The 22,255-nt window shown below is 38.4% G+C and overlaps 1 protein-coding gene across 1 annotated transcript; it reads right to left on the bottom strand.

Annotated features, from left to right (window-relative positions):
- Nucleotides 1-1,318: 1,318 nt before the first annotated feature.
- LOC145325749 (lysosome membrane protein 2-like) lies at nt 1,319-19,766 on the bottom strand. The gene is made up of 26 exons (XM_080168688.1): nt 19,618-19,766; nt 19,201-19,246; nt 18,758-18,818; nt 17,911-18,030; nt 17,035-17,131; nt 16,197-16,265; nt 15,802-15,821; nt 15,207-15,309; nt 14,882-14,929; nt 14,757-14,812; nt 14,556-14,608; nt 14,398-14,462; nt 14,108-14,153; nt 13,833-13,870; nt 13,700-13,733; nt 13,000-13,106; nt 5,882-5,932; nt 5,719-5,776; nt 5,051-5,115; nt 4,797-4,843; nt 4,296-4,365; nt 3,930-3,967; nt 3,684-3,743; nt 3,009-3,122; nt 1,947-2,022; nt 1,319-1,536 (listed from the first exon to the last, which is right to left on the bottom strand). The coding sequence occupies exons 1-26, from the start codon at nt 19,676-19,678 to the stop codon at nt 1,490-1,492; spliced, it is 1,650 nt and encodes a 549-aa protein (XP_080024814.1). The 5' UTR covers nt 19,679-19,766; the 3' UTR covers nt 1,319-1,489.
- Between the last annotated feature and the right edge of the window lie 2,489 nt (nt 19,767-22,255).

Here is a 22,255-nt window from a genome sequence, read left to right as displayed (position 1 = left end):
TCAATCAAATTTTCATCTTTTAATGAATTAAAAGATCAGACTAGCACTAAGAACAGAAGAAAGGTCAAACATTAACAATCTTCTACTGTGTTTTTTATAATAACTTGCAATCTTTGTTCCTAATATACTTCTCATAATACCAGGTTGAATATCAAGAAATGGTTACTCCTGATGAAGCCATCAAGTCAAGATTTCTCTTATTGTTAAGGTAAGTCTTATCTTCTTGATTCATTGTATTACTATTGGTCTAGTCTGGTCATTCACACAATGTAAATTAGGTAACTTCTATTTATTTCACCTACAAATTAGGGAATATTACGGCCATAGGGATCATTATTGGACACATAAATGTTGAAATAGCTACCTAGCAAACTACTTCTTAATTGCCATGAGGGCCATAATATTCAATGACAAGATGAGACAAAAATACTGATTAGACCAGTTTGTCCTATCCATGAACCTTAATACCAAGTGAAATTTACAGTATATTGAGAAGAATCGCCCCCCTCGCTCTTTGACTAACTTTCAATGATTGTAGAGTAGCTATGCTACCAATATACTCAGGAATATTATCACCTTGTTGGTGCAATATAAATAATAAATATATTATAAGCTAATGTGCATTACAATAAAGAATAAGTTTAAATGAACACTAACCTGATTTGGCTAGAGCTCCTATGTCCAAGTGACAAAACAGAACCAACCAAAATCAGGGCATCTAGCAATATTTATAGATGTTGACACTCTCATGCCCAGATAGCTCTCAAGCTTTCTCTGCATGAATTGTCAACATGATAAACATTCCAATGATGCAATACATAAACAACATGCCAATGATTCAATCATAACAATTAATACAAGCAATATTAAGAAGGTGTGCACAGGTTACCACAATATTATCTTAAATTGACTTACCTTTAACCATCTTAATGTCACACACCTGACTCAGCAGAAGTAGGTACCAATTATACATCTCTAGCCTAAATTACTGTGTGTTCCAACTTGAAATACAAATCTGGTGAATGTATTTGGCCTTTGAAATTTAATGGTTTAGTTCAAAGATATTTTATCTTTATTTTTAGACCCCAATGTTTATACTGCCAAACCAGGAACTTGGTAGAGTCTACAATATCACTGTCAAGGCAATCAGTATTAATATGAAGTCAACAAGTCAAAGAGTCAATATCATCAATTGGTATTTGTTGAATATAAAAGTTTCACAACATTAGAAATGCTCATTTTGTTATTATCATTTACAATATGGTAGGTTTTTAAAAAACTATCTATTAATTGTTAATTTTATTGATCAAGAAACATATGGAATTCTATATTTTATTTGATAAATTATGTGTAGATTTTAGATTATAGGTTTAATTTGATAAAAAAAAAGATGAGATAAATATTTTGTTATGGAAATTTATTACATACTACAAAATTTTATAATGTTAGAAATTATATAATATTACAATTTGGAATTTCTGGCAAGAAACTAGCAGCACATGATTGCACCCAAGAAGGTCATGAAAGCACCAAGAGCTGAAACAAACAAAGCAATTTAGTCAATAAACAACAAGGATTACAATATCCATTAAAGCTTAACAAATAAATCATCCATGACAAATAAACTAACATTGACTAACATAGAGTATAATCTCATTGAATATTTACATTGTTTATAAGTTTTAACAAAAAAAATCTTGAAAATTAATTGAATACAGAATGATTTAAATACTTACTGTTTTTTGTATAGAATGATGCACTTATTACATTATACTTAATTGTGATCGGAATATTTTTTAAAATCAAGTTTTTTGGATAATAATATTAACAAAATTCTGTGCTTAAAAAGTAAAAAATCATTGCAATTAAAATAGACAAACAGTCTTTCTAGTAATGGTTACTCCCCTTGATATCAATAGTACAATTCAAACATTTTTAAAACTTACCAATGAGACCATACTTGAGAATATCAAGTAGAAGAAGTGGAGTTGACACCATGGACTTGATTTTGTCAATATTTTCCTAAAGAAAAAAAACAATTATATCTCAACAATCAATAATTATTAATTAAATAATTATAGATCTATATATTTCTGATAAATATTAATGCCAAAATATAGTTAGAATGCTTTAAGATTTTAAGCCTAACATTGCAACTAAATTAATGTATAAACTGATTAAGGATGCATTAACTTGGCAATAAAATAATAAAACAACTCCGATAAGATGAATAAAACAAGGATGACAACATCCATATGTAGCGAACCTCAAAAATGATGAAAGGTTATCGGGAAAAAATTTACTATAGAGCAGTGTCATACAATAATCATTAAACTTGATATAATAGTGAAAAAACGAACTTTTAAAATCATGCAACTTTTACTTTCACGAAAACTTACAATCTAGGAATCAATCTAGCACCGCAATTAATAGACAAATCTTAATGAAACTTAATGGAAATATGTAGAATATAAGCATATTCAATCCCTGATAATTTCAGACGTCAATCCTGAATAGGAATAGAGAAAACCACAAAAACCTAAAAATCTAGGAATCAATCTAGCACCCTAATTAATAAACAAATCTTAATAAAACTTGGTGAAAATATTTTAATGTATAATAAATTAATCTCTAAAAGTTTCAGCCTTCTATATTGAATAGGAATTGAGACAATCACCAAAACTTGAAAATCTAGGAATCGATCTAGCACCCCAAAAAAAACAGACAGGTGGACAAAACAATGTATAAATTAGATGGGCATATGTCATAGGAATCTTCTCTTGAAATTTCAGCTGTCTATCTTGAATAGGAGCCGAGAAAATCATGTTTTCCCCATAGCGTTAAGGACTGACGGATGGAGGGACTTACGAAAAAAGTGAATTATAGAGTAGCTTCACTACTCATAAGTTCTATGATTCTAGTAACATAAATTTTAAATTTTTTCAAAAGTATTATTGAAATTCACTTTGATGGTATGACAACTCTTTCTTTACCCTAACATTGTATACCTGATCAATGTCAGCTCCTTCATCCAGCCAGAGGACAGGGAAAGCTGGCAATGGTTTAATGTCCTTCAGGAATACAATCTCATCTCTTCCTGTGGGTACTATGGGCATGTTAATCTTAACAAAAAAATTCTAATGGAGTTTCAAGTAAGATAACAAATAACAGTCAGTTTTAACTGGGCTTGTCTTTTTGGTTATATAATTCACATAAAATAGTTATCTTGGTCTTTCTCAGGTTTCAGGCTATTTTATTGGGTATTGAAAATTGCTTCAAACCTCAAACCCTGAAAAATTTAATTCTGATACAGCTTAAAATGCAATGAAAGTATTTTGACCAACATGAACAGAAATTAATTGAACTACCTGTATTATTCTTATCAATCAGCTCAATTTAGGGAAACTTTTCTCTATCATTCAGGGAAATTATGTTGAGTACCATCAAAGAGACGGTTAACAATTTAATTGCACAAGCCTTGACTGGAAGTTGAAACTGTGTTATGTAATCAATTGCGAACCATAACAGCCCAATTCTCACACCAGATATAACAGCATAACAATTTAAATGTCTGGACTTATACCTGTTACCTACCTAATGGAAATCAGACAATGTCATGCTAATGTATCAGATTGCGTTGATAGCTCAACATGATCAACCTAATTTTTTATTGAAAATCTAACCTGAATTCTCTTGTGGGCTCTGACTACCATACCAGTAATGGGTTCAATATCCAAATAGGTCTGAAATGATATCACATGAATTACCTAATACTTCTAAATAACTGACAAGATTACACTTTCACTTACACCTCATTACACTTTCACTTACACCTCATTACACTTTCACTTACACCTCATTACACTTTCACTTACACTTCATTACACTTTCAACATACAACCATAATTAAGTTTTTTTAAGATTTATACCTGATCATTTGCTGCTGATGGCCTTTGCAAGCTATTATCTAGATAATTAAAGGGAGATAAATAAGATGAATACAATTATTTACTTTTAATTCATTTCTTTTCTATTACACTTATATTCTTTGTCAGTAGAGAAATAGCATCTTAATATAATACAAAAATTGAACAGATACTGAAATTGCACCAACAGTCATTTCAGGAAAAATGTGGTTTTCACCCCTATTTTTTTTCTTTAAGGTGTTAATATCCTCCCCATGTAAATTTTCCACCCTTCAGAAATTTTCTGATCATCATCTAATTTAAACTTAAATTGTTTGTTACTGTAAAAATTTTATTTTGTTATTTTAAAGACTTTTACATATATCTTACCAAAGTTATCCAATTGTTTTTCAGCCATAAAGAAGTGAGGAGAACACATGATGACAGGGGATTTTTGACACTGAAATAGTTAACAAATTTTCAAGAATAGTCCCTTTCGTGACAACTCCCCTTTAGGGGTGATTCGTCGTGTTTTTAAATGGCTTTTAATAGGTTATTTTAGGTTATATTGGGTTAGATGATTACCCCACAGGATTAGGCAATTAGTCCCGCAGTGTTAGAGCCCCACGCAGGGGCTAGAAATAGGAGAAAAGCTACTGTAAAAAAAAAAGAATTGTGCCGCGAAAGAGACTATACCAAAATTTTCTTCACTGTTAATTTAAAAATTGTTTAAAAATTTTTCAGCTTTAAAGTGGTGCTGTATTTGGTCAGGATTATTGGAACCAAAAAGTAATCTTTGACCAATTCAAGACATTTTAGTTATCATACTACGTCTCTTAGTGAAGTAAATAAAGCAAATGTAGCTTGGTCAGTTTAAATATAAAATCTTACGTATTCTAGATTTTGCAGACCATCATGACAATGCTCAATTTTACAATCTGAAATTTTGTATACATATATTACATCCAAATAGATCAAGAATAGAAGTAAAAGACAAAATATTTGCCTCATTGTCTTAATTTTAATTTTTTGGTTAAAAACTTACAGACTATTTCTTATGTAGTATTCTAATAATTTTAAAATCAAAAGTTAATTAGATATGACTCTGTGTTATTTTAGGAATATCATCCAATAAAAAAACTTACCACTAATGTCATATTCATCAGCATTTGCCCCAGGCTTTAAGCAGTCATCATTCTCTGGTATTTTTCTTAAACAAAAATTTATAAGCCAAAAATCTTAAAATGTCATATCTTTTCTTTACTATTGCTAAATATCAAGTGTAATGATTTTTTATAGTCATAAATTTATTGACTGTAACTGTCTTTTTGAATGTGTCCTTAGATTTAGTTTAAAATTTGTTAATTACCATCATAATGTAAAGATAAACAAATTTCATCCTTATGAATATAGAAAAAGAAAAATCATATTTTGTTTATTACATTAATTAATCTTGAAAAAGTTTGGTGAAATAAATTGATGTCATGTTGATATTGTGTCAGATGTTGCATGCATTACACTATTTTATTTAGTGATTGCTATGTTCGGGTATAGTCCCTTTCTTAACATTGCACCTTATGTGGCGATTCTTCGTATTTTTCACATTAGCTTTTCTTCTATTTCTAGCCTCTGTGGAGGGCTCTAACCCTGTGGGGCCAATTACCTAACCATGTGGGGCAATCACCTAACCCAATATAACCTAACCTAACCTAAAATAACCTATAAAAAGCCATTTTAAAAATACGACGAATCACCCTTATGGGGCGATGTTACATAAGGGACTATGTTCTAATAAATGATTATTAAAACTTACTTAGGATCAAAGTCTTTGCAGAAACAAATGTTGTCTTTCTTGTTTATATTGCCAGAATCTGAAATTAATAGTTTAAAATTATTGCATATATAAGTTACTATTTGAATTTATGAAAAAAATATAAATGAAAAATCTAACTTAAAATAAAGTGTTATCTACTTACCTAAAGGTACAATGTATCTGACAATATCAATTCCATCAATGTCTCCTTCGCCTAGAAAGCATATCTTACAATCATAGTTATTAGTGATGTACACATGTAATTTCCGAAACCCTTCAACCTCCTTGTTATACAAATTAATTGTTTAGTCATTATTATGTTGGCAGATGAAATTGTGGTATCCGCCTAGGTTAAATGGCAGACACCCGAGTTCAAATGACTACGGCAGTGCGAACAGACGTGGACACATATATTATAGAGAAGCTACGCTTCTCTAGCAATCACTAAATAACAAACAGAGTCTATTCAGATGTTCCTTTATTCAGGGTCTAAGGTTTACTAAAGTTATATACAACAAACAATAAATACACAGATTGGAATAAGTAATCATAAACAGAATCAATATAAATACATATACAATAATCAGTTTGGGCAATAATGATCCCCCATCCCTGGAAAGGGTGGGGGGAATTAACAATACAGCTTAACCATAATAAGGCTGTCAAAATCTATCATTAATTTTAGGCATAGGGAGGGGGTCGGCTGACCCCTTCCCCAGTACTCAGGGGAGGGCCCTCGGCCCTTCTCCGAACCAAGGTCAGGGTTGCCATAGAACATGGCTCACGGCTGCCGAATACCACAACTCTCCCCTCGGAAGGCTGGGAGGGGGTTTCCCTGCCAGACTTCCGACAGTGGTTGAGGCCTTTGGCCCGCTCATTAGGGGCTATTATATACAAGAGATAATGATTCAATGGAATCCTAGTGGTGGTTTTCATGGCTGATGGGCTCCCAACGTGGGATAGAAGGTAGAGGCTGGCTTTTGTTGGGCACGTAGCTCGGCGCCAGCGGGTGTCAGGTTGGCATGGGGCGCAGCCGCTGCGGGACCGGTCAGCAACGGGGCATTCTGGTTGTTGTTGGCAGCGGCTGGGGCACTGGCTACCAGGTTGACCGTCTGGGCGACAGCCTGGCCTCCCGAGGGGCCGCGGGGCTTCCCAGAGTGTGGCCCAGGCCTGCCTGGGCGGTCATTTCCACTATCGGCTGATTGCATGGATACCATCTCCTCGGCTGCTTCCCGGCCAATAGGAATGGCATCCCAGTCCACTGAAAAGTCCCAGGACTTGGCCTGGGTGAGCCTGGCTCTGGCCAAGGCCTTGCGATACAAGGTTGGGTGATACAGGAATACTTGTGACATCGCGTTCAGGGCGGCTCGTACACCTCCTTGTGCGGCTGCCAGGGAGATGATGGTTAAGTCCCCCAGCAGCTTGAGGATCAACAACAGCAGACACAGTATGGCTGCGCCATCTCCCCACTCGTGAATAGCCTGTCTGAATCCAGCCCAGACATCCAGGGTTGCTTCTCCTTCCTCCGCCAGTCGGTCAATATCGTAGGACACGATCCCATGGTCTCCGGTGGCTGAACAGCTGCCTTGCTGGACGCATGAGCCATACGACAGGCCGGTCAGCATGGCGGCCTTATACGCCGGAAACGCTAGTAGCTGCTGCCAGTCGTTCAGCTCGGCCTGCGAATACAATCCTCCCGAGCTGAAGTCATCCAAGGGCTCGGTCAGCAGCTGCTTGGGTGTATCCAGCGAGGGCGGCCTCTTCTTAGGTGCAGGAGTTAGCTCTATCCATCCTTCCTCAGCGTGTACAGTTAGGGGGTAGGTGGAGGAGCAGGGAATTTTGGTGGCGTGGCCGCTATACACCTTTGTCACGGCATCTACAAATCCTGTGGGCTCCACCGGCACCTTGTCCCAACATTCATTGCTCTCCCTGACCACGTACTTATTACGTTGGCAGGTAAGCTGGAGCAATACATCTCCCCTCAAAACAGAGAACGTGCTCCCCTGGACGCGCACCGGATGGGCCGGGTCTAGCTGCTGGAGCTTCCAGCAATTGGCCGCTACTTCTTCTGCTGCTGCGCTTCTCATTCGAGTTTCCAGGGTAAATCCGATGTAACCTGCATGTATCTGGGCCTGGAGGGGGACATCCACGTCCCTGGCCGATACTCTGGGCAACGCTGCCGCGGCCGGGTCGGCTGCCACGAACAATGCTGGGTGGTTGGTGGCATGGGCCTCAAAGTCGCAGTTCACTATTGAGGTGGGGGTAGTCATGTTGATGAAGAATTGGGCTTGATGGTCAACCAGGAACGCATCCATCACCAGGCTGGGCTGGAGGCTGCGGATCAGCCTCAAGGGGCAATCTCTCCCCAGGTGGTCCCACACGTAGGTGGCCTCTCCAGTGATACAGGACAGCTCGGAATGGGGACACTCTAGGGTCAGGTGGTCAGACTGGGACTCCACCCGTCCATTCTCGACTACGTAGGTTTCTTCCTTGACCAGCAGCCGTCGCTCCTGGAGCACTAATTCATTTCGGTACAGCTGGCCTTCAAAATGGACGTCCTCCCCTTCACAACCCAACCCCTCGGGGCTGTTGACCAATGCGCCCACCATATCGAGGGTAAAGAACAGGGGGTGGTTCAGCTGGAACGTCAATGGCTGGGTCTTGCCTGGCAGAGTGTAGACTCGGTTCCGGGCCAGGTCTCGGCACGTTTCTGGGTCAATCTTGGTTGGCCACATGAGGGTGGGGACCGAGGTCACCTTCAGGTGGCCCCAGACTCCACACCTAAATGTCCACTGGGACACTGCGAGTTGACAGCTATATCCCGTGGTCTCCCGAATCTTGACTTGCTGCAGGACATGTATCTCATGGCCCAAGGGCACCTCCTGGTGTAGCGGCTCCTTGCTACACATCTGCTCCTTGTTGTAGGCGGTGACATGGGTGGGGTTGGCACAGTCCCACCCTACCAAGACATAGCTAGTTGTAGGCCACACAGCTGCTAGCAGTAGGCCCCACAGAACCATCCACCAATGTGAGAATCTACCAGACAGCCATCGACCTCGCGCACGCCTCTGGGGATCCTCGGCTCGGGCCACGACTGCTTCTTGGGGCTGGACACTGCTGGGCTGCTCCTGGCTAGATATAAATTTCCATTGAGTGTTATCTTTGGACGCCCGGGGCGTCCCGATACCCTCCCCAATGACAGACTGACAGGCGACTGGCCCCAAGGTGTCCCTTCCCTCGTCCATGGCATGCCCAGTGGCATGGGGCTGGAGTGCGTGTGGCACAGGCTCGCCCTGTAGTACATCCCTCCCCTGCCCCAGGAACTCAGGTGCATGTGGCACAGGCAAGTCCTGATAACCCCAAATCTCAATCTCCCCAGCCTCTGGTGCGGGAGGCACAGGCAAGGCTGGAGGGTTACAATACTTACAATACATTTGTCAATTTTAACTTATCCTGGCTCAGTTGAGGGTGGTGGACAGCTGGACTCTCCCTGCTGGCAGGGGGCGCTGGATGGTGTATAGCTGGACTCTCCCTGCTGGCTGGTGGCGCTGGATGATGGATAGCTGGACCCTCCCTGCTGGCTGGTGGCGCGGGCTGACTGGGGGTGACGGATGTCACCCCTCCCTCTGGGGCTGCAGGCTCGTTCCAGGATCCAGGTATCTCGGTGGCGGCGACGGTTGTCGCCCCAGGCACCAGTGTAGGGGCGCTGGATAGCACCCCCCAGTCTTCGCAGGTGGCGGCGGCGGTTGCCGCCCCAGACATCAGCTTGGGGGTGCGGGGGTGCACCTCTCGTCCTTCCCACGTGGCGACGCCGGATGGCGCCCCATACATCAACTCCGATGCGCTGGCTAGCGCCTCTCGCCTCTCTTGCTCAGCGGCCGCCAGGGCCTCCCCGTACACTGTCTCGGTGGCGCTGGGTAGCGCCCCTCCGCTCTTGCTGGGTGGACTCGGTCTGGCAGGCCCCATCATGTTGAGGCTGAAGGGTTGAGGCCTCAGGACTTCTGGCTCCGCAATGTTGGTGGGCTGCACGAACTCCGGTCCCAAGTGGTTGAGGCTGAAGCCCAGGCCAACCCGGTTGGGTTCAGCCGCTCCTCCCAGCACGTTGATCCTAGCTGGGATGGTTCCAAACTGCGGCATTCCTTCGGATTGGCCCGCTGCGCTGGGGGCGGCTGCTTGCTGGAGTGTTGCTGGGGGCGCGCTCCCTTCCATGTTGGCTACTCTGCTGGGCTTTCCTGAGTGAGCGCCCTTGTCAGCTATGTGTCTCCGGCCGGCTACCTGGTCCCAGTCAGCCTTGCACTCGGCTGCCGTATGGCCTGCGTAATGGCAACGTTCACATTTGGCAGGACGGTCACGGCGTGGCTGGGTGCGTCGCTCTTCTAGGCTGACCTCCATAGGCGTAGGACAATCTCTGACTCGGTGGCCCTTCCCATGGCAGCGATAGCAGCGGCCTGGAATCTTGTCGTCTGGTGCAACCTTCCCCATCTGGTGGAGACCCGGAGCCAAGGCGCCAATCTCCATTGGCTCTGACTCATCATACTGGGGCAACTGGACGCTGGCCGATCCCGTGAGCCCGTCGGTGGCGTCCACTAGGCACACACCCTCCTTCAGCTGCTTGGTGATCATGGTCACGGTAAACATGGCTCGCCTTGTGTACTCAGGTACCGAGGCGATCTCATGACCCATCATAACGCGTTTCACATTAGCGTTACGAATGCCGCGATTTAGTTCATCTATCAATAACTCCAAATCTTCGTGGCTGTAGGCCTCCCGGTACAGCGCACACTTTGTGGATATGTAGGCTTGTATAGGCTCTGTCGAGTGCTGCCTGTAGTCTCTGAAGGCTTGCTTCAGGGTCTGAGACTCATAGGCTGGACGAAATAACATTTCACACTCGGCCTTGACTTGTTCGTATGTCAAGGCTTGGCCTGCCTCTCCAAACAGATGAGAGGCCATCTCCGCCGCTTGCCCCGCCAGGGATAGTAAAAGGGCGTTGCGGCGGTTCAGTGTGTCATGGGGGGGCACACGGTAAGCCGCCCATGACATTTCTAGTCTCCGGATGTGGGAATTCCAGGATTGCTTGGGCGGTCCTCGGTACTCCGGCAGGTTACTCAGCATCAGCTTGTGGTACTCGGCTGGAGCCGGCTGGGGATCGTCCTGGAGCCATCCTTGGAGCTGGTCGCCTCCTTGCGCTTGTGGCTGCTCCATCGGGTCAAAGGTTCAGCGGCGGGACACTAGGTTTTAAGTCAATACTATAGGTGGTTTACACTTATGGCTTTCTAGCCTAGCAGCCAACACTGTTTATCACTTGGTTGGTAGTTTAAACTACAAAGATCTAAAATAGGTGTACACTAGAATACTTGTCACTAGCTTCTGAGCTTTAAGGTAGGCTGGTAGGTGTAGATAGTTGTTGAGGGTCTGAACTGCTGTCAGGAACTGATTTGGTTTTCCTTATCACACTATAGATAGGAGGGAGGAGCTTGCAAGACCTTTTTTTCTAAAAATATCTCTGTTGTATGCTATGGAGTAGCTCCGCTCCTGTGTGTGTGTGTGTGCATGGAATCTCCTTTTCTTGCAACGCGCCTACGCGCCGTCAGATTGCGCACACAGGTAAAACGCGCATCTATCCCTCAATCTGCTCTCTCATTGGTCCGCTTTATCTCCTTCGTCCGTTGAATTTTTGTTGTGTCCCAAGCTCCGCTGCGCAACCCGTGAATTGCGCTCTGTTCTCCCGGTCGCTATCTCCGCACCGTGGACGGACTTATCCAAGCGTTGGGAGGAGGGGGAGTGCGTGAGGGGACGGGGTAAAGCCGTCCGTTCCCCCCCTATGGGGAGGGGGGTGCTGCAGGTTTGAAGTGACTGGGTGGTGAGGTAATTGTGCCTCTTCCTTAATCCTGGGCTTATTGTTATGTCACCTCAATTGTATTTGCTTCAATTTATGGTGGGCCCCTCCCCTTTCGTTGGGATTAGGGGGTGTATTACATCTAGGTTCTATTTTTGGCTTTATCACAATACACAACAAATTTGTTTACCAAGCCTTGCCCATAAATCTATTGTTCAGCTTTCACACCAGAGTGGTAATCCATAAAATCTGATATAATATCTGTTTTTCTAGATGGGTGGCTGCGCTGTAGCCTCTCAGGATACTTGGAGTTAACGTAGTTTTTCTTCTGCTTGGTACACTACACTCGTATTTTCGCTCACAGCTCGCAGCTATTTGGCTTGTTTCAGCCAGTCGGCGGCAGGGAATGTCCCGTCCTGCAGCGCCGTGTATCCGAATCCGGCTGGTGGCGGCAGGGAATGTCCCTTCCTGCAGCGCCGCTGGTTCGGATCCTGCTATCTCTTGCAGTAAATGTTGGCCTATTTTCAGCCGTTTGCACGTATTTGGCCTGTTTCAGCCCGTCTGCAGGCCTGTTTCAGCCCTTGAGCGCTCAATCCTCCGTTAGATGTCGGCGCTTCTCGCAGTTCTCTGTCAAGTTTCGCTGCTCTCCGCAGTCTCTCGTCCGATTTCGCTACTCTCTGCAGCTCGGGTTCCGCCACACTTAGTGGTCTTCCGCTAGGTTTCGCTTCCACAACTGCCGGATACAGAGTTAGACCTTGCTATCCAGGGTGGGTAATTCAGGTTGCTTGTGTCAGTTTTGCCAGTTTCACTGCTGGGAGTACCTTAGCCTCAGCTGCGCGTCTGCTCTACACTTGTGGTTTGCCGTAATCTCACACAGCTGTCACCAAAAGTTGTGGTATCCGCCTAGGTTAAATGGCAGACACCCGAGTTCAAATGACTACGGCAGTGCAAACAGACGTGGACACATATATTATAGAGAAGCTACGCTTCTCTAGCAATCACTAAATAACAAACAGAGTCTATTCAGATGTTCCTTTATTCAGGGTCTAAGGTTTACTAAAGTTATATACAACAAACAATAAATACACAGATTGGAATAAGTAATCATAAACAGAATCAATATAAATACATATACAATAATCAGTTTGGGCAATAATGATCCCCCATCCCTGGAAAGGGTGGGGGGAATTAACAATACAGCTTAACCAAAATACAGCTGTCAAAATCTATCATTAATTTTTGGCATAGGGAGGGGGTCGGCTGACTCCTTCCCCAGTACTCGGGGGAGGGCCCTCGGCCCTTCTCCGAACCAAGGTCAGGGTTGCCATAGAACATGGCTCACGGCTGCCGAATACCACAAAATAAAGAAATTAGAATCCATTACCTAAGTTTGATCATATAACAAAGAAACATTATGATAAAAAGTAGTAATATTTTCTTACTGTGGAATCTGAGAGGCATGGATCTGCAGAGATCCGTGGTAAAAATCCAGAGATCTTCATCACTTCTATCTCCAAGGAAGGGGGGAAATTGGTAGGCATCTGTTCCTCTAAAAATTACAAACAAATTATTTGGAATAATATTAATTATCATATGATTAATTGCTTTTTCATCTCAGATAATCTCAAAATAGTTAACTATTAAGGTAATCTAAGGCCCAAAAGATTCTATAGAATTTTTCAAAATATCCATTAAACATAAAACTAAACTTTATTGAGTAAAGTTAGCCATATCATACATAAAAAAACAGAATTGAACTTACAATTTTCTAAATTTGTGTACTATAAGTGTATCTTACTTTAAAATATTAAAGGGTGTTCTTATGGAGAAATGATTGCAGTTTAAAAACAGTGTGTCCAGTATATAAAATAATGAAAAGCTTGAGAGTCTGCAGTTGATATTGTACTGGAGATATATGATACACATTTTTACTTTTTCATACTTTGCAATTTTTTTCCCTATAAAGTTATTGTTTTCTTATAATAATGATTTGAAAATCAATTTGAGACTATAAAATCCATGTATCTCTTTATTTTTAATACAATTTAAATATTTTTACTATTTATTCTTTTCATAGACTAACAACCGTGCTTTTAAGCTGCACTTATATTTTGTTAAGATTCATCCTTTAAAAGAAATTACCTGATCCAGTTGCATTGACTGTAAGTGACAGTTCCTGAAATAAATTTCGTAAATATTGTTATATTAAGATACCTCAACTTTAAAGAAAGAAATGTAAAATTCATTAAATTCTTCTAATACTATAAAGACATACCTTCACCATTGGGATGAGGCCACCAGGTTGGGTCTCCCCTGCAATATATATGCTGTTAAATAGTTGAAAATATTCTACTAAATTGATTAATTTAAACATCTAGTATTATTTCTTAACTTGAAATTTTTTTATCTTCCTATTTAATAGAATAAATGAATTGGTGCTGTATAAATAAAAAGATTGAAAATATTTAAATAATCCTAAATCATGCTTAATATCATAGTTGCCTGAATTTGACGTTTAATTGAACTTTTTGAAAGAAAGTAACTTATCACCTGCGACAATTATGAGGTTTACCAGCAATAGTGCTAGGACAGGTTTCTAAAATTGATAAAAAGTTATTAGGAATATTGACTATTTTATTTCATTCAATTATTTCATCATGATTTGGCTTTAAACAGAAGAATTTGGAATCCTTTGATGATTATTTCTTTTTGTCATCTGGGGAAAAGAAAAGGACATTCAGAAGTAATTGTAAATCTAATTTCATGTCGGGTTCAGTTTATACCAGATTCAAGATCTCTTAGAAAAATAATGATTTTCACGAGTGGACTTTTTTGCTTACTGATTTCTGAAAGATCCTCAGCCAATTCATCAAGTTCAGGACCCCATCTGCTTATCATGGAATGTCTAAATTAAGAAAATTGGAGTATTTTCTACATATTCATCAAAGGGTTATATTATTAAATCCAATAAACAAGATGTAAAAAATATTTTACTTACACTTCTTTAGGGCTTGTAAATACTTCATAATTTTCATTGTGTGATGTATCATTCTAGATTAAATATGATTAGAAGACATGGATTAAGACAAGGTTTTTTTTCCATGAAGGAAGCAGATTCTAAGATAGAATTAAATATATTTTATAATTTAAAATATTTTTGCTTTATTAAAACTTTATAGATATATAAAATTTAAATTACCTTTTGATTAAATATAGCAAAACCATTATCTTGGATTGCAGGTGGAAGTTTGCTATCTAAAGTTAAAAATTATTTACATTTGAATATTTTTATTTACATTTTTAAATTAAATGAATATTACTTACTAAATAAGGAATTAGACAGAAGAAGCTTAACCAAATCATTCTTAACACCTGAAAAATAATTCTTTAGTTCTAAAACCAAAACGACATAACTATTATTTGATTTATTTATGGCATATAATTGAAAAAGTATGGGTGTTGATTGTATTTATGTTAAGAGGTAAAAAAAAAAATATTTTACCAAATTTACCAGATGTGAAAATGCCTTAACACCTTGTCCCTGTTTATAATTTCTACTTTGAAATATATTGATTTTAATAAAGCAGTTAAATGTAAACTTATATTCAAAGTTATAAACCTAAAAGTGCATTTTATATTGATCATATACCTCCAAAAAGAATGTTTTCAACTGTATCAGTCATTGCAATATCTTTTGAGTCAGGTGTGTTTTCTACTTTGCCATAATTAACCAAAGCATTCAAAGCAACGCCCTAAATAAAAGAAGCAATTATAGATTTTATAATAAATTCTATACAAAAAAATTAAATTAGCTTTTTTATGATTGTTAATTTAAAATTTAAGTTATAAAAATGTGTCCAATATTTTTAGGCACATACATAAGTTTAACTGACTTTCAGGCACGGGCTAACAAATACTTGATTTTTCGACATGGCTTGTTCTAATCCAGCGGATATTAATTGGTTTCAAAGTCTTACTGAAATGGTTATTTATTGCAAAGTATTATGAACAGCATTCCATGGATATAAATATATTATGTACAATTATAAGATTAAAATCAGTTTTTTTAGCCCTGAGATGCCGAATGCACACTGGCTAATAAAACTGTTTTTAATCTTATGATAGTAAATTTTTATATTGTAGAAAACTGGATATAATACAATACAATGCATAAATATGAATAAGAACCAGTAGTAATCAAGCATATATTAATCTGTTTTAAGCCATACTTTCCATTTACTTACCTGAGACATATCTCCTTCCTCTAATAATCAAATAAATAACAAATATTCTTTATTAAAAAATTATATTTTTTAAAGATCTTGGAGATTTTTTGTTAAATATTTGAGTGGAATCTTATAAATTGAGATAAAACTGTTTTTGAAGCTTTTTGGAAAGGGGTATCAAGAATATTTTCTGACACCCAAAAACAAAAAAAGTACTCAATGCACAAAGAAAAAAACTTTATGTGTGTTATTATTCTTATTTTCAACTCTGCAGTATTCTACAGGTGTCAGAGTATATCTTTGATATCCCTTTTAAATATGCTTCAAAAACAGTTTAATATATAAAATGAATTAGTGTGCAAAGATAAAAAAATTTATTATTCTCATGGGTGTTATTTATTTGTGACTCTTACTCATAGCAGCATCTACAGCACCAATAAGAGGCATATTTAGAATTTTTACAGTATCTGTATTCTTACATCCTATATAAAGAAAAATCTAAGATTTCATGTCTAATTATTTACAAGCAAAAGGAAGGATAAGCATATTTCATGAAATCTGTTAAAATTAAATTTATAAAAATAATTTGACAAATTATTTAATTTTTCTTCCATGAGTTGAATTCCAATGGGTTATCCTATTATATAAAGTAGTAAGCTTTTTTGTCTGTAGTGAAGGATCTCGCTAACCGCTAATCCGATATGGTTCTCCTTCACAGTGAAGCTACTTATATGTCCAGGGAAGGTTTTTTTATAACTATTTTAGGGTAGTTTATCTCCACCCTCCCAATAAAAATGACAACCCCCCTAAAAATTTTTTTTATTTAAAACTCAAAAAGAAAATGGGGGGTCAATTTTCCCTTCCCACCTCAAGTGCCCTTAGAGGCTTCTATGGGGCGTAGCTACAAGTATATGCAAAAAGTAGATGTTAAAGAATTCAATTTATGTTTGTTTGTTACCTTTAAGTCAGGGAAGGTTAAGTTATATTGGGTACTAGGTTACTGTTAGGGATCCCTGCTAGGGTTAAGCATAGAAAACAGAGGAGGGGGGGTATTTTCAGTGCTCAACAGACACTTTGTTGGAAAGCACAAAAATTTACCTACTACTGTTTTCAGTATATGAAGAAATGTGACTTTAAGGCTGAGCAAACTGCTTTCATGGATATTTTCAAAACACATATGTACAAAATGTTAGCCTGAAATAACCCCAACCAAACAGACAGATCATTGACTACTTAATAGATATTGATTACCTTCACATGACAATCCCTCATCAAAATCAAATTTTCTCCACTGGGAAAAATTGAGGCTGTTCTCTCCATATGACAGGTTTCTCTTTTCTCTAGTTTCCTACAAAACAAGGATATATTTACAACATTCAATAAAGCACAGAGCTGAATCTTTAGATTATTTAGTGCTGCCAACTGACCCAGCTGATGTCAGTGCTGCCAATAAAAAGTGGATCTTTAAATCAAAATGGCAGTGGTGATCCGGGAAACACCCACTGGCTCAGTGGCAGTAGTCATTTTGCGATGACAGTAAATGGTGAGTGATTTTTAAGTGTTTCATGGATTACCACTGTCATTTGATTTAAAGATTGCTATTATGTGAGCCACTGCTAAAATCAGCTCATTGGAGTGCGAGGCATATGTATCCTAGTGACTTAGAGATCCAGCTCAGTTAAACAAATTAGAATGTCATTCTATCAAGGCTAATATCTAAAATGGCTATGTGGTTTTCTTTTTTCATATAAAACAGTTAATGTTGTTTTTTGCTTCCTTAACCAATTTTTTAAAAGTTATTTGTTTTAGGTCCTTATTTTACTGAAATCTTTTGTTTTTTTTGTACAATATATTGTATTATCACATTTAAAAAAAAAACAATTCTTGAAAGCCCTTTATCTTTTGCATACACAAAATAAGAAAGAGAAAAGGAGAGTAGGGTAAGTCTCAACTCTAATATTTTACATTTTCCCGCAATTTCTCCAAAGAAGGAACAGTCCGCGCGGATTTCATTTTTTACATTTTTCAACCCCTAATATATGAGGGATCTCAGATAGCCTTTTTCAAAAAACTGTTTTTACCTTCCTAAGACCAGTGCCAGTGCCAGTTGCCATAAAAAAAACTTACCCTGTAGACATAGGGGCCTCTCTCCTCAAATTTGGCCACCTCTTCACCGGTCACAAACTTCTGGGGGTTGGTAAATTCAAAGAAGGTGAACTTCATGAACACAGGCACTGGGGGTGTGATCTAAATGTTAATTGATTTTACATTTTTAACAAAGGGGGTCATTTTTTTGCATAAAGTTGTGTGTTACCATTTAGACAAATATGCTTATTTAGTCAAGCTGTTCTTATGAATAAATGTATATATATATATGAAATGGTCATAACTAAGAACAGTTTGACCAAATAAGCGCATTTATCACAAAACTTTACGGAAATTACGCAAAAAATGTCCCTTTTTATGACCCAAACATCTAGTGTTAAAGATGGAAATGATTGGTGGGAAAGTTGGCGCACTTTTAATTACAGACCAATCATAAATCAACTAAGAATCCCTGAGTTTTTAAGCCAGCAAATGAATGAATGTGTCTTACGCCCTACCTAAGTATAATGTTTGAAATATCTGATTGTGTTTTTGGGTAATTTGCCAAAATCATAATTCTTAATTTAATCTATTTCTCGATTTTTAAAGTCAATGGCAAGTCAAAATAAAGTAAGAAATGTTTTTAAGGCCACTATTCTACAACTTAGAATTGATCAATAAATTACAGGAAACCCTTACAGATCGGGCCCCAATTCCCACCTTAATAGATCGGGGGGATAAGACAATTGACGATAAATTTATATTGAGGTAAGAATTTTGAAGTTTTATTTTGTAATCAAGCATTAGTAACACTACCCAAAGTTTTAAACCAATGAAAAGGTATCTTTAAAAAACTTTGGGTACTAGTGTAATTTGAAAAGTTACTTACAAAGTTTTTGTATCCCTCGCTGTCTGGGTCTGTGAGGTCAATATTCTTCTCCACTGTGTCCCTAGATATAATTTGTCCCAATTATGACAATCAAAATAACCCTTCTGTAATCAATTAATTCATTATTACTGAGATTTTGCAATATAACTTTTATTTACTTTAATAAAGTTATAATTGCAGCTGGCTATAATAACGAAACCCTCCATACACCTATGAATGAAATACGAACAAAGTAAGTTATACAGCAGGTATTCATTGGACATGAGAAAAAAATAGATAAAGTAATCGAGAAAATCACGAAACCTTTATAAAAATGTCTCTTGTAGCATGTCCAATAGACCGACATACCAAGTTATATCTCATTTTCCTCATAGTGGTTACAGGCTAAATGATAGACGGACAGAAAAAGTGAATTATAGAGTTGCTTTGTAACAATTTCTTACTCAATGATTCCAGGGAAAGCTCCCCAGCCAAGGCCAGCACCCAAACCTAAATAATTTCATTACATCATTTCAAACTTTATACAGATTTACACTGAATTTATTATCTGATTTGAAGCTCTAATACGTGTCCTAAAAATTAGCCTTGTGACGTCAATATATCCACCTCTTTTTAAGGGGTTTCCTATCCCACTTCTCGTCTCATCTCTCATTTTTATGACGTCACACGGCACATATTTTTTGTACAGTTTGTAAATTTTCCTGTTTTTTCTTAATTTTTGTCTGACTGTCGATTTTGTTGAACTTCGCAATGATGGATGGATATTTTCATCCTTCAACTCGTAGAGTAGGGCAATTCTAGCATGCCTCTAAGACAAACCAACACTAATTATAGACAAGCTGTGATTAAAAAGCACTTACCTATCAATACTATACCAAGTATGGCAAGTACTATCCGACAAATTGTCATTTTCTTCGCCATTTTGATATTTTTTGTTGTCTAATTTACCCTATAAAGCAAGAACAATTATATGCAAACATGTTGATAAGCTTATAGAGTAGCTTTCCTATTAAAAACTTCAGAAAAGGTTCAATGAATATATTGAAATCTATAAAAATATAATGGTTTGGATTAATTATAACTAGCGGCTATGTCCCTGGAGGCCTCCAGGGAAACTTAGGGTGGGTTAAGGGGGAGGGAGGGGGAATTGACCCCCAACCACTTTGAATTTTAGTTCTAAAGACAAAACTAAAAAAAATTGAGAAAGGGTCATTTTTATAAGGGCGATTGCTCTTGGGAGGGTCTATGAGAAGCTACCCTGTAAAGAAGAACCATATCAGTTCAGAGGTTAGTGAGATCCTTCGGTACACACACACAGATAGACATCCTGTTACTTTATTCTAAGGAATTATATATTCACAATGCTAAAAGTATTTATCAACTGGTAGGCCAAGCTGCTATACAGACTTTTCTCTTGGTCCATTCAGATAGACAGACAGGCAGACAGACATCCTGTTACTTTATTCTAAAGAATTATATATTCACAATGCTAAAAGTATTTATCAACTGGCAAGCCAAAATGCTACAGCTTTATCTCTTGCAGACAGACAGAGAGACAGACAGACATCCTGTTACTTTATTCTAAGGAATTAGATATTCACAAAGCTAAAAGTATTTGTCAACTGGCAAGCCAAAATGCTACAGCTTTATCTCTTGTTTATTTGTTCACTTATTATTTATCCTTATTATAAGCATTGCTTCTCTTTAATTAGTACTTTTTATAAATAGCATTAGGGGCCTCTAGGTGCACTATTTTCAATTTTAGGAGAACCATAATGGTTCAGCGGTTAATGAGATCCTTCAATGTAGGCAGATAGTTGGAAACACAAACATCCTGTTACTCCCAGGAATCCTAAGGGATAAGACAATGGACGATACAATGATGAACATCTTGTCTTCGTATCAATCTAATGTTATACAAGAGACGTTAAAAATGGTACATACTGCTTCTATGCTAGACGCGTGTCATGATAATAGTAAGATCAGGGGGAATGCCTTGGCGTTCATTAGCATGTATACAGTTAGGACTCCCAGACAAAGGTCATGTAATTATAGGGTTGTCAGTCTGCATGGTGCTTGATCTGACGTTATAGTTTCAAGAGGAGCAGCCTCGCCCTCGCAAATACGAGGTATTTTTTTATTAAGCCTACTTTGGATAACAATATATAGACCTATTTTTTTATCGCAAAATATTTTTGTAAACTCTGTTTTCTGCCTTATAGATATTTTCAAAATACAATGAAGAAGTGTGTTATAGTCAGAGAGAGAGAGAGAGAGAGAGGGGACAATGGGCTGTTTATTACACCAGTTCCCAAAGTTTTATAGTAATGTTTTCTTATTAGCTAGTTTAACAACTTTGGGGACTTTTAATGGATATTTGATTAGTTGGTTTATTAAGTTGAGTGTCCAAACGTTTCAGCCATTAACTGTAATCTACAAATGGGGTAATTTTGTGTTTTTAGATGGGGAATGTACATCAATTTAACGGCCATCGTTTTATCCCTTTAGATCCCCATGGTTATCGAATGAGTACGTTTTGATAGTGCTATAAAATGTCAATTTAATAGACAAAGTAATTTATCAATAGAAACTCATTAGCAATGCAAATCTTCTCACAGAAGTTCAGAAGCCTATCACATATTATATGTAACACGGAGTAAATCAGAAAATATTGAATTTAAACATTATGCAGATATAGTAGGTTGTAGAATCTTGTCATCTAGCTTAAATAGCAGCTGAGTAAGTTTCTTTTCCCCCATAGAATGACAGACGGACGGACGTTCAATCCATACATTGTGGAGTAGCTTCGCTACAAAAGATACGTAATGCTTAACTTGTGGTCAAAGTGTCCGTGACCTTTTTCGGGAAAATTAATTAGAAATCTTATTTGTTTAATAAACATTTTTTAAAAGATAAGACATTCGATATATTATTACCTGGATGTTGCACCAGATTTTCATGTACTCTGATAAAGTGATGCTTGCAGCTGGCTAAAATAACGATTACCCACATCCACATCCTCAATTCGAACGAAAAATTAGGAGAGGTTCCATAGACGTCCAAGCTTTTTATTTTGGGGGGGGGTAAAATTTTTTTAAGGGGGGGGGGGTAATTCGCTTTTGGAGGGGGTAATATGGCGCGCGAAGCAAATTTTTTTACCCCCCCAAAAAAAAAATTTTGAACACAGTAATAGTGTCTGACTGATTATGACGTAACAAAAAAAAATTAGCCAATGAGAGGCCGTTATTGACCAATAGTAAAATTTATAGTGGCCTCTCATTGGCTAATTTTTTTGTTACGTCATAATCAGTCAGACACTATTACTGTGTTCAAAAATTTTTACCCCGGGGGTAAAATTTGCTTGGGGGGGGGGGGGTAATTACCCCCCGCAAATTTTTTTTTTATTAGGGATTTTTTATTTTTTTTTTTGGGGGGGGGTAAAATTTTGGGAGGGGGTAATCGCCCCATTACCCCCCCCCCCTCCCTTGGACGTCTATG

Source organism: Acartia tonsa, chromosome 8 (genome assembly GCF_053477335.1).
Source record: "Acartia tonsa isolate MP-2025a chromosome 8, ASM5347733v1, whole genome shotgun sequence".
NCBI classification, from domain to species: domain Eukaryota; kingdom Metazoa; phylum Arthropoda; class Copepoda; order Calanoida; family Acartiidae; genus Acartia; species Acartia tonsa.
Note: the sequence above shows the minus strand (reverse complement) of the source record. Positions and strands in the feature narration are given on the sequence as shown.

What these genes read in the sequence shown, in the direction of transcription:
- LOC145325749 (XM_080168688.1), bottom strand. Translation starts at nt 19,678, where the DNA reads ATGGCGAAGAAAATGACAATTTGTCGGATAGTACTTGCCATACTTGGT. An exon ending in CATCAGCAGCAAATGATCAG is followed by an intron (nt 3,744 to 3,929) that starts GTATAAATCTTA and finishes ATATCATTTCAG; the next exon opens with ACCTATTTGGATATTGAACC. An exon ending in AAGGAGCTGACATTGATCAG is followed by an intron (nt 2,023 to 3,008) that starts GTATACAATGTT and finishes TTTTTTCTTTAG; the next exon opens with GAAAATATTGACAAAATCAA.